General features: G+C 49.1%; 1 protein-coding gene across 4 annotated transcripts in view; it reads right to left on the minus strand.

The window, feature by feature from the left end:
- Positions 1-505: 505 nt before the first annotated feature.
- LOC115170094 (cAMP-specific 3',5'-cyclic phosphodiesterase 4B) overlaps positions 506-18,498 on the minus strand; it is a 111,876-nt gene continuing 93,883 nt past the window's right edge. For all 4 annotated transcript variants that reach the window (XM_029726373.1, XM_029726374.1, XM_029726375.1 and 1 more), the window contains 9 exons: positions 10,414-10,507; positions 7,534-7,739; positions 7,122-7,220; positions 6,589-6,753; positions 5,904-6,003; positions 3,700-3,854; positions 3,352-3,474; positions 2,971-3,153; positions 506-2,730 (listed from right to left, as the gene is read on the minus strand). In XM_029726373.1, the coding sequence (XP_029582233.1) occupies positions 2,431-2,730; positions 2,971-3,153; positions 3,352-3,474; positions 3,700-3,854; positions 5,904-6,003; positions 6,589-6,753; positions 7,122-7,220; positions 7,534-7,739; positions 10,414-10,507 (1,425 nt within the window). In that variant the 3' untranslated portion in view covers positions 506-2,430. The remainder of the gene's footprint in view (positions 2,731-2,970; positions 3,154-3,351; positions 3,475-3,699; positions 3,855-5,903; positions 6,004-6,588; positions 6,754-7,121; positions 7,221-7,533; positions 7,740-10,413; positions 10,508-18,498) is intronic.

An 18,498-nucleotide genomic window follows, 5' to 3' on the forward strand; every position in this document is an offset into this window, starting at 1 on the left:
CTACTGTACACTACTGTAGACTACTGTAGACTACTGTAGACTACTGAACACTACTGTAGACTACTGTACACTACTGTACACTACTGTAGACTACTGTACACTACTGTAGACTACTGTAGACTACTGTAGACTACTGTACACTACTGTACACTACTGTAGACTACTGTAGACTACTGTACACTACTGTACACTACTGTACACTACTGTAGACTACTGTAGACTACTGTACACTACTGTAGACTACTGTAGACTACTGTAGACTACTGTAGATTTGGGGATTTCCAGATCCTAACCAACCATTTGAATTTCAAATCCTGGAATTGTTTAGTTTGAGAGTATTTCCCAAAAACTATTTATTGAGAAATTCAAGTTGGCAATTGACATTTCTTGGCAATCAGTTTAACAATTCACAATGTCAGCATTGTGAATTGTGAATCTGAAAGGCTGTTTAAGAATGTTCAGTGGAAATCTTGAGGATTATACAGTTGAACAAATGTTTGACATATTTTGACAAGTAATGGTAGTGCATATAAATTATACCAAATGTACATTTTATAAATATGATTGTATTTACAGATGAAAGATCATAAATAAACTGTTTCAGACAGTTCAAGGTTTGACACAGGACTAGGTGCAAAGAAGAGGAGATTGAGTGGCTAAGTTTTCCTCATTCACACACACACACACACACACACACACACACACACACACACACACACACACAAACACACACACACACACGCACACACACGCGCACACACACGCGCACACACACGCGCACACACACGCACACACACGCGCAGAGTCAATGTGGGAAATGTTGTCACATAGTGATGTTCTGCGGATCTCCCCACAGCTGAGAGCTGCAGTTTACATGGCAGTACCATTTAGATGTATTGTTGACAGACTAGCAACTAGGCGCTGAGCTATCCAACTGGTCAAAGTGCTTGACAGAAACGATGGAGAAAACTACAGGGGACATTTTACATTACATTCAATTATCATTGAATAGACATTTAAAAAGATGCCACTTGTTTTTGGTTTAGTTTTTTGTTCTGCCGTTTCTGCCTAAACTTGTGAGGTGTCAGCTCAAGGAGGATCTGGCAACCAAAATAATAACATCAGCTGACATCAGACATTGTTGAATGGAGGTTTGTTTTTTTACTTTGGTCTGGGGCTTCAAAATATCACATGTCATGGGATGTCTCTCTCTCTCTGTCTGGAAAGAAACCATTCAAAGGATTACTTTGATTGGCCTCAATTATTTAATTATATGCATTCATTATATTAAGATATCAAATTTACACCTCTTCCATTCTTGGAAGGGTGATATAGAACATTACAAATATTTAAAAAAAAATATATATATGAAAAAATTTGAATGAAGTTTTAATCAGGTTTGGCAATACACCTCTCTTAGGGCAGAGTTCCATTCTGCTGTTAACGTGCATTAATCAGGACATCTTTGGAGAGTATTGGTTTTGACAGATTACATGGGAAAAGATCGAGATCATTGCTTTACATTTAAGCAAATATGTAACATCAAAAGTAACAGGTTTGCAAACTGCTTTTGCTGTGAATACGGAACTTGTAGGTTCTGTGGCATTTGTTGATATTGATTTGAAATGTGTGAGGTACCATATACATGTACAGAGTCATGAATTAGGTGTTAACGAAGAACCTGTCATTAGTAGATTTATTGACCCTTTAGTTTAAACACTTTCCTACCTCCCTACCTACCCTTAGAAAAAGTGAAACTTGTGCGACTATTGCCGAAAAGACATCAGGAAGACTGCATGTTCAAACCTGTTCAATAAATTATAAAATCACGTCCAAAATACCGTGTTGTAAAAAAAAAGGCACACAAAAGTCTTTAAAACACTTGTCACAAAAAGGGTAGATGTTCTTTGTTATAAACACCTGTGGATCACTAGTTTGAACATTGGATGCTACCCGGCAACATCCCATCTCTACAAAACAAAACATGTACTCGAAAATAGTCACGAAGAACAAAGATTGCTCTGAAGTGTTTCATCTTGTCCCAATTGAACGCAACAGTCTCTTCGCCTAGCTTAGTTTCATCGTCAGTATTTGTCAGAACAAAGATTGTATTATCTGGCTACCAAAAACCAAGATACGGTACTTCTGTCACACACTAGCATTTTCAACAGGACTCCTTCAAGGCATCACTCCTCAACTCTTCTTCCTGAGGGCTCCCAAGTCAAGTGTTATGGTTCCCCACCCTCTTCTGCATGGGCCCAAAGCCAGTCAGGCCCTAGTGCATAAGGAGAGCAACGCCAAAGAGCCAGATTGCAGGATTCCTCCACTGTAGTTAAACAAGACGTGAAACACAACCTAAAACTGGTGCTTCCATTTATGAAGAGAACAGGTCACGGCTCATTATGTGGGGGAAGCCCCACGTGTGTTCATCTACACTCCGCCCTGGTCAACTGGCGACCACCCCTCTTCCGTCCCTCTCTCGCACTCCTCCACTCCCATCTCTCCATCCTGTTCGTCATCTAGCGTCAGCTCAAACTGGAACCTGTGTCCTCCCTCTCCGTCCCCCTCTCTGTCACCGGTGCAGAAGGGGGGAGAGGGCCTCTGAGGGATCATGCTCTGGTACCAGTTCCTATTGTCCTCCAGAGTGTCCAGGATGTCCTGGGCGTCCGGGTGAACCAGGTCGGCCCATGTCTCCCACAGCGGGTGGACGATGTAGTCTATGAAACCCACCTGCAGAGAGGGAGAAGAGAGAGGAGATTTAAACATACAATAGTGTACATACTGTAATAACCACACTAGAGGGGCTTGTGTGTGTGTGTGTGTGTGTGTGTGTGTGTGTGTGTGTGTGTGTGTGTGTGTGTATGCAAGCAGTATGTATGTTTGTGTAGGATGTGTATATGTGAGCAGTGTGAGTACTGTACGTATGAGTGTGTGTGTGTTACCTCTATACAGTATGTATTAGTAACCTACCTGGCTTTTCTCCACTGAAGCCGTATGCTTGTCACACATGGGGCTGATCTCCATGCCTTTCTCCCTCTCGCGGTCTCCCTGGTGGGAGAACTCGTTCATGATGCGGTCGGTCCACTGACGGTACAGGTCCAGAGACTTAGTGGGGTTACTGAGGTCAGCACAATGAACCATGTTACGCATCACCTGCAAGAGAGGGGAGGAGGGAGGATTGTGTGAGTTTGGGTGTGTGTGTGTGTGTGTGTGTGTGTGTGTGTGTGTGTGTGTGTGTGTGTGTGTGTGTGTGTTTGGGTGTGTGTGTGTGTGTGTGTTTGGGTGTGTGTGTGCGTGTGTGTGTGTGTGTGTGGCACACACGCGTTCCTATGCAGGAGTGTGATCTCCTACCTGTATTTTGTCTGTGTAGTTGTCCAGCAGCAGCACTCCAGAGCTGGTCACCTTCTTGGTCTCCACCATGGTCTTCAGGTCAGCCAGTAAGCTCATGTGTTTAGACATGTCAGTGGCCAGTACCTGGAGAGCGAGAGAGAGATTGTTGTTAGTGATCTATACATGTTTATGCTACAGTAATATATGATTTGTGATCTTTGATGCCAAGAAACCTAATTAATCTAATTTATTTGAGACAGGGATAGAACACTGGACCGACCAACGGACTGGCCGAGCCAAAGTCGAAGACCCATATGAATGGGACATCAGAATGAAATATGTTTGGTCAGAACTTGGACGTTCTCTCACCATGTCTATGACCATCCTGCGGAGGGATTGGCGTTCTTTCTTGGTCAGGTTCTGGAAGATGTCACAGTTGTCTTCCTGCAGCAGCTTGAAGCCCACAGCCAGGTGGTGGTTCTCCAGGACAGACTCATCGTTGTACATCAGGGCCAGCTCGGAGTCTGGACACAGAGAGAGAGATGGACTATTAGAAGCAATAGGGAAGAATTGAGGGGATAAAATATAGTCAATGATATAGTAAAGGATAACATAAAGTAGTACTAAAGTAGCAGAACGTATTCATTCAGCACTGTTGTTCGCTTTTGAGGGATAAAGTACTCACTTGTTCGCTTTTGAGGGATAAAGTACTCACTTGTTCGCTTTTGAGGGATAAAGTACTCACTGTTGTTCGCTTTTGAGGGATAAAGTACTCACTGTTGTTCGCTTTTGAGGGATAAAGTACTCACTGTTGTTCGCTTTTGAGGGATAAAGTACTCACTTGTTCGCTTTTGAGGGATAAAGTACTCACTGTTGTTCGCTTTTGAGGGATAAAGTACTCACTGTTGTTCGCTTTTGAGGGATAAAGTACTCACTGTTGTTAGCTTTTGAGGTATAAAGTACTCACTGTTGTTAGCTTTTGAGGTATAAAGTACTCACTGTTGTTAGCTTTTGAGGGATAAAGTACAGTCATGGCCAAAAGTTTTGAGAATGACAAAGTTTGCTGCTTCAGTGTCTTTAGATATTTTTGTCAGATGTTACTATGGAATACTGAAGTATAATTACAAGCATTTCATAAGTGTCAAAGACTTTTATTGACAATTACATGAAGTTGATGCAAAGAGTCAATATTTGCAGTGTTGACCCTTCTTTTTCAAGACCTCTGCAATCTGCCCTGGCATGCTGTCAATTAACTTCTGTGCCACATCCTGACTGATGGCAGCCATTCTTGCATAATCAATGCTTGGAGTTTGTCAGAATTTGTGGGTTTTTGTTTGTCTACCCGCCTCTTGAGGATTGACCACAAGTTCTCAATGGGATTAAGGTCTGGGGAGTTTCCTGGCCATGGACCCAAAATATCGATGTTTTGTTCCCCGAGCCACTTAGTTATCACTTTTGTCTTATGGCAAGGTGCTCCATCATGCTGGAAAAGGCATTGTTTGTCATCAAACTGTTCCTGGATGGTTGGGAGAAGTTGCTCTCGGAGAATGTGTTGGTACCATTCTTTATTTATGGCTGTGTTCTTAGGCTAAATTGTGAGTGAGCCCACTCCCTTGGCTGAGAAGCAACCCCACACATGAATGGTCTCAGGATGCTTTACTGTTGGCATGACACAGGACTGATGGTAGCGCTCACCTTGTCTTCTCCAGACAAGCTTTTTTCCAGATACCCTAAACAATCGGAAAGGGGATTCATCAGAGAAAATGACTTTACCCCAGTCCTCAGCAGTCCAATCCCTGTACCTTTTGCAGAATATCAGTCTGTCCCTGATGTTTTTCCTGGAGAGAAGTGGCTTCTTTGCTGCCCTTCTTGACACCAGGCCATCCTCCAAAAGTCTTTGCCTCACTGTGCAAGCAGATGCACTCACACCTGCCTGCTGCCATTCCTGAGCAAGTTCTGTACTGGTGGTGCCCCGATCCCGCAGCTGAATCAACTTTAGGAGAGAGTCCTGGCACTTGCTGGACTTTCTTGGGCGCCCTGAAGCCTTCTGACGAAATGCAGTGGAAATGTTTTTTGGGGTGATTCAGTTCATTTGCATGGCAAAGAGGGACTTTGCAATTAATTGCAATTCATCTGATCACTCTTCATAACATTCTGGAGTATTTGCAAATTGCCATCATACAAACTGAGGCAGCAGACTTGGTGAAAATTAATATTTGTGTCATTCTCAAAACCTTTGGCCATGACTGTACTCACTGTTGTTCGCTTTTGAGTGATAAAGTACTCACTGTTGTTCGCTTTTGAGGTATAAAGTACTCACTGTTGCTAGCTTTTGTGGAAGAAAGTACTCACTGTTGTTAGCTTTTGAGGGATAAAGTACTCACTGTTTTTAGCTTTTGAGGGATAAAGTACTCACTGTTGCTAGCTTTTGAGGGAGAGAGTACTCAATGTTGGTAGCTTTTGAGGGATAAAGTACTCACTGTTAGCCTTTGAGAGAGAAAGTACTCACTGTTGCTAGCTTTTGAGGGAGAGAGTACTCACTGTTGCTAGCTTTTGAAGAAGAAAGTACTCACTGGTGTTGATGAGGAACTGGTTGGAGACCCCAGGGTGGTCCACGTCATGGATGGCTGCCGCAAAGATGGCCGCCAAGATCTCCAGATCCGTGAAGACAGCCTATGATTGGACAGGACGAGAGACGGGGGCAGAGCAAAAGGAAAGGAAACCGGAGAGACTTGATGAGTTTTCCACATTGATAGTAAAAGGCTTCACATTGCAGTAAAAAATCAGCTTGGCAAGATAGAGTAACACATTCATCTGGTAGTAAGTCATTATTGTGTGACCTATGTAGGTTGAGCAGCGATGACATATTTCGGTTGAGTGGTGTTACTCGTATACATGATTTACTATGACTTTAAGGTCTGTTATGTGAGATGGTGTTAGTCACTCCCTTTAGTCGGCAGATACAAAACAAATCAAGAAGACAAGTTGCTAGATAACAGAATCGTAATTCAAGATCTGACTGGATAAACAACAGATGAAAAAAACAACAACACTGAACATTTCAGCTACAGAGGTCTAAAAGGCAAACATGCAGTCAAGCTGTGGCTGTGGGCTTTATCATTGGGCTGATGTGAGCTAGGTCTCTGACAATAAGTGGAGGAAGAGAGGGAGAAGAGAGGGAGAGGAGGGAGAAGAGAGGGAGAGGAGGGAGAAGAGAAAACAGCAGTATAGTAAGTAGAGCTAGGTCAGGTGACTTACATCCAGAGCGGGTGTAGAGAGCAGGATGTGTGTGGACTGGGCCACGTCTGCAGCATGGAGGCTGTTGTGGTATTCTACGTCTGAGTGGTAGTGGGCCTCCAGGGTCATCATGAAGGTCACGAAGGCGTCCGTAGGGATTTTAAACGTATTCATCAGGTCTCGCTCCTGCACGGGACACACATGTGACATGTAACCCACAACCTGTCTGTTTAAATTGCAATGGCATCGTTATAGCAAGATGTAGGCAAAATAATAAAAAAGCAATTACATTGTCAATGCCAAGACTGTAAAGGAGTATGAATTGCTTGACTTGGCTGGCTGAGCAATTGATTGTGACGGTCCATTCATCTTCATGACTAGATGTTCATACTACAGTAGTGATCATTCAGCTACTCACCCAGAAGATGAGGACACATTAAGTAAACACAGACAGCTGATATACCACCCTTGGTGTGTGTGTTTGTGTGTGTGTGCGCGCCTGCAGGGGAAACACTGCATTCCGACAGTAACGGAAGCGGAGGAAGAGGACTGACCTGGAAGATGGTGTACATGGTGCAAGTCAGCGGGCGGTTATGGGAGTGCTCAGCCACCCTGAAGATGTTCAAACCCCACTTGTTGATGTTCTCAAGGTCCTGAGAGAGAGAGATTAACATTTTCAATTCACCAATCAAAAAGTGGTATTCATTTTGAATGAGTCTTGACTCTGAAGTTCCCTTAATTTCCTAAATTGAATTTAAATAGAATAAACCTCCTCTGGGGTGTATTAAATGAGGTGAAACATTCTGAATGCTGCAGAAAGAAATGGAATGAATAGAGATGACATGATTCCCTATTCTATATGAAATACAGTCATACCAGTGCTAGACAATACATTTCTATGTAATGTGTAACAGTGTACCCTCCTGTACAGGCCCATGTGTTTGTTAATACAGACTTCCCCAGTACCTTAGACAGCAGGTCCTCCTGATCTGTCTTGACCCCAAAGCGGCTGATGCTGCTGCCTTGGAGCCCAGCGGAATGGCTGAGCTTCCGGACCCCGCTGATCTGGGTCAAGGTCCCCTGACCCTCTATCTGGGTCTGCTGGTGGGGTCTCTTTTTCCGCTCTCTGGTCTTGGCCATGGGGCACGGTAACTCCAACTCATTCTGCTTGTCTGCAGGGAGGGATGGAGGGAGGAAGGAAGGAAGGTTAAACTACTGCACCGTAAAATGAAAATACAGACTTGCAAACAACAATGGTGTGACAATGGTGAAGTCATGATCGCAAAGCATAACATTTATATTGATATGTACATTTATAAAGCACAATGTATGTGCGTATGGACATCTACCTCGATATGGCACATTCATGTATTATTTAAATACCAACAACAGACGTGAGAGGGATGCTACAGATGTAGGATCTTAATTTGACTGGTTTCTCACAGCAGGAAAATAATCCTTCAACAACAGGACATTATGAATTATTGTGTGGATTATAATTAATTGACATTTTTGTACGAGCTGATACATTTTTAAGTGGATATTATACACTTTAGAAGCCTTTTAAACCTTGAATACACTACAAGTTTGCATTTTCTGCTGTGTAGGAAATTTCCTTCAACAGCAGGATGATCAAATTAAGACCCAACATCTGTATATGACTATGTATAAGTAGTGTGTTTTAGTGTCCTTGCAGAGAGGCATTTGTCACACTCCTGACCAGACCTTCCTTCCCATCTACTGATAGTCATTCAGTTAGCATGGTAATAATTCAGTTACAATCAATCCCTTTTTCTAGCTCTCACACATCTCTGTCACTCTCCTTTTCCCTTATCTGTTCTTCTCCAGGAAACATCCAGAAGCAAATAGCCAACAAGTAGCAAATACTTTATTAATGACTTATGACGAAGAAATAACCTGTTGCAAATCAGCTATTGAGAAATTCCAGGAACTTCCCATAATATTTAATGAGGCATCAATTCCAAGTAGAGTAGTGAATGAATACTGTTGTGGATAAATAAAAGTGAATGAATACTGTTATGGATAAATACAAGAAAAGTGATTGAATACTGTTGTGGATAAATAAAAGCCTTTTTTTCCAAACCATAACAATCCGTAGAAATGTGTCATATTAAGCAGAATAGTTTGGAGGAGGGGCTGGGCTATATGCGGGTGGCTTGTTGTGGTGGCGGTGAAGTGACCTCTCTTCAGGCACTCCATGTGAGTAACACGTGGTGTGTGTGTGTTGTTTCACACATTACTCTATTGTCTATGAGGCGTAGAGATGGTTTGCCTCAACCTGACAGGTGCAAGCAGCAATGCAGAACACAAAACAATTTTGCCTCAAATCACTATACATTATTTTCTCTCTCAGGTTCTCCCTCATTTGATTGATTATATTTGCCAGTTTAAAAAATCCATACACACACACAGTACATACATTTTAAAAAAGTGACAGGGATAGTCAGCGACTTATTTCCATTGTGGTCGCTAAAGTGCAACAACATTTTACATAGATACAGATGTGATGTGTGTTTTGTCCTATGTTTTTATTTTATTTTTTATTTTTAAACCCAGACCCCGTTCCTGCAGGAGGCCTTTTGCCTTTTGGTAGGCCATCACTGTAAATAAGAATTTGTTCTTAAATGTCTTGCCTAGTTAAATAAAATACAAATATTCGATCTATTGTTAATGTCTCTTCATATCTTATCAATGTCTTTCCTCCCTTCTACCATCTCCCTCTCTTTCTCTCCATCTGCCAGAAAGATGGAGGCTTGTTTACAAGTGGGAGCACTGCGCAGTTTTCTCTGTGCTGTGGAGAAGTGGTGGTGTCAGCTAACGCTTGCTTATCGGCTGGGAGTTCTGGAATGTGTCACTGGGTTTTTAGAGATGAGGCAACACCAGACGCAGAACAAACACACTTTCTCTCTCGTTCTCTTTCGCGTTCTCTCTATAGAACGACAGAGTCCCTGGGAAGGGTAGAAGGTCTCGCTCTCCCTCTCTCTGCAGTGAGAGAGGGAACACTCCAGAGTCCCTGGGAAGGGTAGAAGGTCTCCCTCTCCCTCTCTCTGCAGTGAGAGAGGGAACACTCCAGAGTCCCTCGGAAGGGTAGAAGGTCTCCCTCTCCCTCTCTCTGCAGTGAGAGAGGGAACACTCCAGAGTCCCTGGGAAGGGTAGAAGGTCTCCCTCTCCCTCTCTCTCTGCAGTGAGAGAGGGAACACTCCAGAGTCCCTGGGAAGGGTAGAAGGTCTCCCTCTCCCTCTCTCTGCAGTGAGAGGGAACACTCCAGAGTCCCTCGGAAGGGTAGAAGGTCTCCCTCTCCCTCTCTCTGCAGTGAGAGAGGGAACACTCCAGAGTCCCTGGGAAGGGTAGAAGGTCTCCCTCTCCCTCTCTCTGCAGTGAGAGAGGGAACACTCCAGAGTCCCTCGGAAGGGTAGAAGGTCTCCCTCTCCCTCTCTCTCTGCAGTGAGAGAGGGAACACTCCAGAGTCCCTGGGAAGGGTAGAAGGTCTCCCTCTCCCTCTCTCTCTGCAGTGAGAGAGGGAACACTCCAGCAGACCAGATCAGACTGGTTTGAAACTAGCAGATCAACTCCACACCGGTACCCCACTCCGCAACATCTCTTTCTCTCTCTGTCCCTCCAGCCTTTTTCCTCCTGCTGCTTAATCAGGTATTCCTTCTTTCTCATTCTCTCAGTGTAAAAGCCAATAATAGCCAAAACATCCCCATTCAGACCGAGGAGGAACATGTAGTGTCCATCAGCACAGCAGTGGAATACATAACATGGGTTATTTAGTTTCAAGTGTACTTGTACTGTATGTAATAGTGTGTGTGTGTGTTGACTTACCAAGGAAGGTGTTGGAGATGAACTCTGACACCTGGTTGCCAGAGCGACTCATCTCTGACAGGTGCGTCAACTCCCGGTTCAACATCCTCTTGAACTGGGGAGACACAAAATGACACAACACCATGTTAGATAGCCATTAGATAGACTCTGTATCTCAGTTGGTAGAGCATGGAGCTTGCAATTCCAGGATAGTGGGTTTGATTCCCGGGCCTGCTTGTATATAAAATGAATGCATGCATGACTAAGTCACTTTGGATAAAAGCGTTTGCTTAAATGGCATATATTGTTGTTATATAATTATATAGGCTGTATGAAAACCATTAGGAAATGGCTGCCCCGGGTAATGGCATCAACTGTGTCCTCTTGAATTGGAGTAACAGAAAAGGAGGACAACACTAGGTTAGATACACGACACGTACACCAGCGTTTCCCAAACTCAGTCCTCAGGATCCCAAGGGGTGCACAGCTGATTTAAATCATGAACTAATCATCAAGCTTTGATAATTGCTGTGTTAGGGGCAAAATCCAAAACGGGCACCCCTCTGGGTCCCCAGGACCAAGTTTGGGAAACGCTGGTGTAGACCAACAAGACAATGAAGTGAGTAACATGACAAGACCCCATTTAACTGTAGATATAATGTATATAGACCAACAAGATATCTAACAGGGGAAACAGAAAATTACACAACACCGTATTACTCAATGGAGACCTACAGGAAATGGCTGTCCAGGGGGTAGCATAAATAGTTTCCTGGAACTTTCCGTTGACATGGGAGTATTGGACCCCAAGGGAATAGGCTTGTTTGTTTGATACCATATAAGGATTTGATGTAGGGTATAGGCTTTATGACAGAACTGTTTTGAGATATTTGGTAAACAAATCAACCATTTCTAGATAAATATGTACTGCATTGTGTCAGATTCAATCAAATTATTGCAGTAGCTTTTCAACCAAACTACGGCAGTAGCTATTCAACCAAACTACTGCAGTAGCTTTTCAACCAAACTACTGCAGTAGCTTTTCAACCAAACTACTGCAGTAGCTTTTCAACCAAACTACTGCAGTAGCTTTTCAACCAAACTACTGCAGTAGCTTTTCAACCAAACTACTGCAGTAGCTCTTCAACCAAATTACTGCAGTAGCTCTTCAACCAAACTACTGCAGTAGCTTTTCAACCAAACTACTGCAGTAACTATTCAACCAAATTGAAAAGTACCCCAGTCCCCAACACACCTTGATGTATCCCAGTCTACAACACACCTTGATGTACCCCAGTCCCCAACACACCTTGATGTACCCCAGTCCCCAACACACCTTGATGTATCCCAGTTTACAACACACCTTGATGTACCCCAGTCCCCAACACACCTTGATGTACCCCAGTCCCCAACACACCTTGATGTATCCCAGTCTACAACACACCTTGATGTATCCCAGTCCCCAACACACCTTGATGTACCCCAGTCCCCAACACACCTTGATGTAGCCCAGTCCCCAACACACCTTGATGTACCCCAGTCCCCAACACACCTTGATGTAGCCCAGTCCCCAACACACCTTGATGTATCCCAGTCTACAACACACCTTGATGTACCCCAGTCCCCAACACACCTTGATGTACCCCAGTCCCCAACACACCTTGATGTATCCCAGTTTACAACACACCTTGATGTACCCCAGTCCCCAACACACCTTGATGTACCCCAGTCCCCAACACACCTTGATGTACCCCAGTCCCCAACACACCTTGATGTAGCCCAGTCCCCAACACACCTTGATGTACCCCAGTCCCCAACACACCTTGATGTACCCCAGTCCCCAACACACCTTGATGTACCCCAGTCCCCAACACACCTTGATGTACCCCAGTCCCCAACACACCTTGATGTACCCCAGTCCCCAACACACCTTGATGTACCCCAGTCCCCAACACACCTTGATGTACCCCAGTCCCCAACACACCTTGATGTACCCCAGTCCCCAACACACCTTGATGTACCCCAGTCCCCAACACACCTTGATGTACCCCAGTCCCCAACACACCTGATGTACCCCAGTCCCCAAACACACCTTGATGTAACCCCAGTCCCCAACACACCCTTGATGTACCCCAGTCCCCAACACACCTTGATGTATCCCAGTCCCCAACACACCTTGATGTACCCCAGTCCCCAACACACCTTGATGTACCCCAGTCCCCAACACACCTTGATGTACCCCAGTCTACAACACACCTTGATGTACCCCAGTCCCCAACACACCTTGATGTACCCCAGGAGAACAGAGCATGGTGTACCCCAGTCCCCAACACACCTTGATGTACCCCAGTCCCCAACACACCTCGATGTTACCCAGTCCCCAACACACCTTGATGTACCCCAGTCCCCAACACACCTTGATGTAACCCCAGTCCCCAACACACCTTGATGTACCCCAGTCCCCAACACACCTTGATGTACCCCAGTCCCCAACACACCTTGATGTACCCCAGTCCCCAACACACCTTGATGTACCCCAGTCCCCAACACACCTTGATGTACCCCAGGAGAGACAGAGCATGATGTAGCCCAGTCCCCAACACACCTTGATGTACCCCCAGGAGAGACAGAGCATGGTGTACCCCCAGGAGAGACAGAGCATGGTGTACCCCCAGGAGAGACAGAGCATGGTGTACCCCCAGGAGAGACAGAGCATGGTGTACCCCCAGGAGAGACAGAGCATGATGTACCCCAGTCCCCAACACACCTTGATGTACCCCAGGAGAGACAGAGCATGGTGTACCCCAGGAGAGACAGAGCATGGTGTACCCCCAGGAGAGACAGAGCATGATGTACCCCAGTCCCCAACACACCTTGATGTACCCCCAGGAGAGACAGAGCATGGTGTACCCCCAGGAGAGACAGAGCATGGTGTACCCCCAGGAGAGACAGAGCATGGTGTACCCCCAGGAGAGACAGAGCATGATGTACCCCAGTCCCCAACACACCTTGATGTACCCCAGGAGAGACAGAGCATGGTGTACCCCAGTCTACAACACACCTTGATGTACCCCCAGGAGAGACAGAGCATGGTGTACCCCAGTCTACAACACACCTTGATGTACCCCCAGGAGAGACAGAGCATGGTGTACCCCAGTCTACAACACACCTTGATGTACCCCAGGAGAGACAGAGCATGGTGTTGGCTTCAGGCCCCCAGGAGAGACAGAGCATGGTGTTGGCTTCAGGCCCCCAGGAGAGACAGAGCATGGTGTTGGCTTCAGGCCCCCAGGAGAGACAGAGCATGGTGTTGGCTTCAGGCCCCCATGAGAGACAGAGCATGGTGTACCCCCAGGAGAGACAGAGCATGGTGTTGGCTTCAGGCCCCCAGGAGAGACAGAGCATGGTGTTGGCTTCAGGCCCCCAGGAGAGACAGAGCATGGTGTTGGCTTCAGGCCCCCAGGAGAGACAGAGCATGGTGTTGGCTTCAGGCCCCCAGGAGAGACAGAGCATGGTGTTGGCTTCAGGCCCCCAGGAGAGACAGAGCATGGTGTTGGCTTCAGGCCCCCAGGAGAGACAGAGCATGATGTACCCCAGTCCCCAACACACCTTGATGTACCCCCAGGAGAGACAGAGCATGGTGTTGGCTTCAGGCATGGTTCAGTCTACAACACACCTTGATGTACCCCCAGGAGAGACAGAGCATGGTGTACCCCAGTCTACAACACACCTTGATGTACCCCAGGAGAGACAGAGCATGGTGTTGGCTTCAGCCCCCAGGAGAGACAGAGCATGGTGTTGGCTTCAGGCCCCCGGAGAGACAGAGCATGGTGTTGGCTTCAGGCCCGCAGGAGAGACAGAGCATGGTGTTGGCTTCAGGCCCCCAGGAGAGACAGAGCATGGTGTACCCCCAGGAGAGACAGAGCATGGTGTTGGCTTCAGGCCCCCAGGAGAGACAGAGCATGGTGTTGGCTTCAGGCCCCCAGGAGAGACAGAGCATGGTGTTGGCTTCAGGCCCCCAGGAGAGACAGAGCATGGTGTTGGCGTCAGGCCCCCAGGAGAGACAGAGCATGGTGTTGGCTTCAGGCCCCCAGGAGAGACAGAGCATGGTGTTGGCTTCAGGCCCCCAGGAGAGACAGAGCATGGTGTTGGCTTCAGGCCCCCAGGAGAGACAGAGCATGGTGTTGGCTTCAGGCCCCCAGGAGAGACAGAGCATGGTGTTGGCTTCAGGCCCCCAGGAGAGACAGAGCATGGTGTTGGCTTCAGGCCCCCAGGAGAGACAGAGCATGGTGTTGGCTTCAGGCCCCCAGGAGAGACAGAGCATGGTGTTGGCTTCAGGCCCCCAGGAGAGACAGAGCATGGTGTTGGCTTCAGGCCCCCAGGAGAGACAGAGCATGGTGTTGGCTTCAGGCCCCCAGGAGAGACAGAGCATGGTGTTTGGCTTCAGGCCCCCAGGAGAGACAGAGCATGGTGTTGGCTTCAGGCCCCCAGGAGAGACAGAGCATGGTGTTGGCTTCAGGCCCCCAGGAGAGACAGAGCATGGTGTTGGCTTCAGGCCCCCAGGAGAGGACAGAGCATGGTGTTGGCTTCAGGCCCCCAGGAGAGACAGAGCATGGTGTTGGCTTCAGGCCCCCAGGAGAGACAGGAGCATGGTGTTGGCTTCAGGCCCCCAGGAGAGACAGAGCATGGTGTTGGCTTCAGGCCCCAGGAGAGACAGAGCATGGTGTTGGCTTCAGGCCCCCAGGAGAGACAGAGCATGGTGTTGGCTTCAGGCCCCCAGGAGAGACAGAGCATGGTGTTGGCTTCAGGCCCCCAGGAGAGACAGAGCATGGTGTTGGCTTCAGGCCCCCAGGAGAGACGAGCATGGTGTTGGCTTCAGGCCCCCAGGAGAGACAGAGCATGGTGTTGGCTTCAGGCCCCCAGGAGAGACAGAGCATGGTGTTGGCTTCAGGCCCCCAGGAGAGACAGAGCATGGTGTTGGCTTCAGGCCCCCCAGGAGAGACAGAGCATGGTGTTGGCTTCAGGCCCCCAGGAGAGAACAGAGCATGGTGTTGGCTTCAGGCCCCCAGGAGAGACAGAGCATGGTGTTGGCTTCAGGCCCCCAGGAGAGGACAAGGGTTGCTTCAGGCCCAGGAGAGACAGAGCATGGTGTTGGCTTCAGGCCCCCAGGAGAGACAGAGCATGGTGTTGGCTTTCAGGCCCACAGGAGAGACAGAGCATGGTGTTGGCTTCAGGCCCCCAGGAGAGACAGAGCATGGTGTTGGCTTCAGGCCCCCAGGAGAGACAGAGCATGGTGTTGGCTTCAGGCCCCAGGAGAGACAGAGCATGGTGTTGGCTTCAGGCCCCCAGGAGAGGACAGAGCATGGTGTTGGCTTCAGGCCCCCAGGAGAGACAGAGCATGGTGTTGCTTCAGGCCCCCAGGAGAGACAGAGCATGGTGTTGGCTTCAGGCCCCCAGGAGAGACAGAGCATGGTGTTGGCTTCAGGCCCCCAGGAGAGACAGAGCATGGTGTTGGCTTCAGGCCCCCAGGAGAGGACCAGAGCACGGTGTTGGCTTCAGGCCCCCAGGAGAGACAGAGCATGTGTTGGCTTCAGGCACCCAGGAGAGACAAGCGCATGGTGTTGGCTTCCAGGCCCCCAGGAGAGACAGAGCATGGTGTTGGCTTCAGGCCCCCAGGAGAGGACAGAGCATGGTGTTGGCGTCAGGCCCCAGGAGAGACAGAGCATGGTGTTGGCTTCAGGCCCCAGGAGAGACAAGAGCATGGTGTTGGCTTCAGGCCCCCCAGGAGAGACAGGAGCATGGTGTACCCCCAGGAGGAGACAGAGCATTGGTGTTGGCTTCAGGCCCCCAGGAGAGACAGAGCATGGTGTGGCTTCAGGCCCCCCAGGAGAGACAGAGCATGGTGTTGGCTTCAGGCCCCCAGGAGAGACAGAGCATGGTGTTGGCTTCAGGCCCCCAGGAGAGACAGAGCATGGTGTTGGCTTCAGGCCCCCAGGAGAGAGACAGAGCATGGTGTTGGCTTCAGGCCCCCAGGAGAGACAGAGCATGGTGTTGGCTTCAGGCCCCCAGGAGGGGACAGAGCATGGTGTTGGCTTCAGGCCCCCAGGAGAGACAGAGCATGGTGTTGGCTTCAGGCCCCCAGGAGAGACAGAGCATGGTGTTGGCTTCAGGCCCCCAGGAGAGACAGAGCATGGTGTTGGCTTCAGGCCCCCAGGAGAGACAGAGCATGGTGTTGGCTTCAGGCCCCCAGGAGAGACAGAGCATGGTGTTGGCTTCAGGCCCCCAGGAGAGACAGAGCATGGTGTTGGCTTCAGGCCCCCAGGAGAGACAGAGCATGGTGTTGGCTTCAGGCCCCAGGAGAGACAGAGCATGGTGTTGGCTTCAGGCCCCCAGGAGAGACAGAGCATGGTGTTGGCTTCAGGCCCCCAGGAGAGACAGAGCATGGTGTTGGCTTCAGGCCCCCAGGAGAGACAGAGCATGGTGTTGGCTTCAGGCCCCCAGGAGAGACAGAGCATGGTGTTGGCTTCAGGCCCCCAGGAGAGACAGAGCATGGTGTTGGCTTCAGGCCCCCAGGAGAGACAGAGCATGGTGTTGGCTTCAGGCCCCCAGGAGAGACAGAGCATGGTGTTGGCTTCAGGCCCCCAGGAGAGACAGAGCATGGTGTTGGCTTCAGGCCCCCAGGAGAGACAGAGCATGGTGTTGGCTTCAGGCCCCCAGGAGAGACAGAGCATGGTGTTGGCTTCAGGCCCCCAGGAGAGACAGAGCATGGTGTTGGCTTCAGGCCCCCAGGAGAGACAGAGCATGGTGTTGGCTTCAGGCCCCCAGGAGAGACAGAGCATGGTGTTGGCTTCAGGCCCCCAGGAGAGACAGAGCATGGTGTTGGCTTCAGGCCCCAGGAGAGACAGAGCATGGTGTTGGCTTCAGGCCCCCAGGAGAGACAGAGCATGGTGTTGGCTTCAGGCCCCCAGGAGAGACAGAGCATGGTGTTGGCTTCAGGCCCCCAGGAGAGACAGAGCATGGTGTTGGCTTCAGGCCCCCAGGAGAGACAGAGCATGGTGTTGGCTTCAGGCCCCCAGGAGAGACAGAGCATGGTGTTGGCTTCAGGCCCCCAGGAGAGACAGAGCATGGTGTTGGCTTCAGGCCCCCAGGAGAGACAGAGCATGGTGTTGGCTTCAGGCCCCCAGGAGAGACAGAGCATGGTGTACCCCCAGGAGAGACAGAGCATGGTGTACCCCCAGGAGAGACAGAGCATGGTGTTGGCTTCAGGCCCCAGGAGAGACAGAGCATGGTGTTGGCTTCAGGCCCCCAGGAGAGACAGAGCATGGTGTTGGCTTCAAGGCCCCCAGGAGAGACAGAGCATGGTGTTGGCTTCAGGCCCCCAGGAGAGACAGAGCATGGTGTTGGCTTCAGGCCCCAGGAGAGACAGAGCATGGTGTTGGCTTCAGGCCCCCCAGGAGAGACAGAGCATGGTGTTGGCTTCAGGCCCCCAGGAGAGACAGAGCATGGTGTTGGCTTCAGGCCCCAGGAGAGACAGAGCATGGTGTTGGCTTCAGGCCCCCAGGAGAGACCAGAGCATGGTGTTGGCTTCAGGCCCCCAGGAGAGACAGAGCATGGTGTTGGCTTCAGGCCCCCAGGAGAGACAGAGCATGGTGGTTGGCTTCAGGCACCCAGGAGAGACAGAGCATGGTGTTGGCTTCAGGCCCCCAGGAGAGCACAGAGCATGGTGTTGGCTTCAGGCCCCAGGAGAGACAGAGCATGGTGTTGGCTTCAGGCCCCCAGGAGAGACAGAGCATGGTGTTGGCTTCAGGCCCCCAGGAGAGACAGAGCATGGTGTTGGCCTTCAGGCCCCCAGGAGAGACAGAGCATGGTTTTGGCTTCAGGCCCCCAGGAGAGAAAGAGCATGGTGTTGGCTTCAGGTCCCCAGGAGAGACAGAGCATCGGTGTTGGCTTCAGGCCCCCAGGAGAGACAGAGCATGTGTTGGCTTCAGGCCCCCAGGAGAGACAGAGCTGGTGTTGGCTTTCAGGCCCCCAGGAGAGACAGAGCATGGTGGTTGGCTTCAGGCCCCCAGGAGAGACAGAGCATGGTGTGGCTTCAGGCCCCTCAGG

The sequence above is a fragment of the Salmo trutta genome, chromosome 31 (assembly GCF_901001165.1).
Source record: "Salmo trutta chromosome 31, fSalTru1.1, whole genome shotgun sequence".
NCBI classification, from domain to species: Eukaryota; Metazoa; Chordata; class Actinopteri; order Salmoniformes; family Salmonidae; genus Salmo; species Salmo trutta.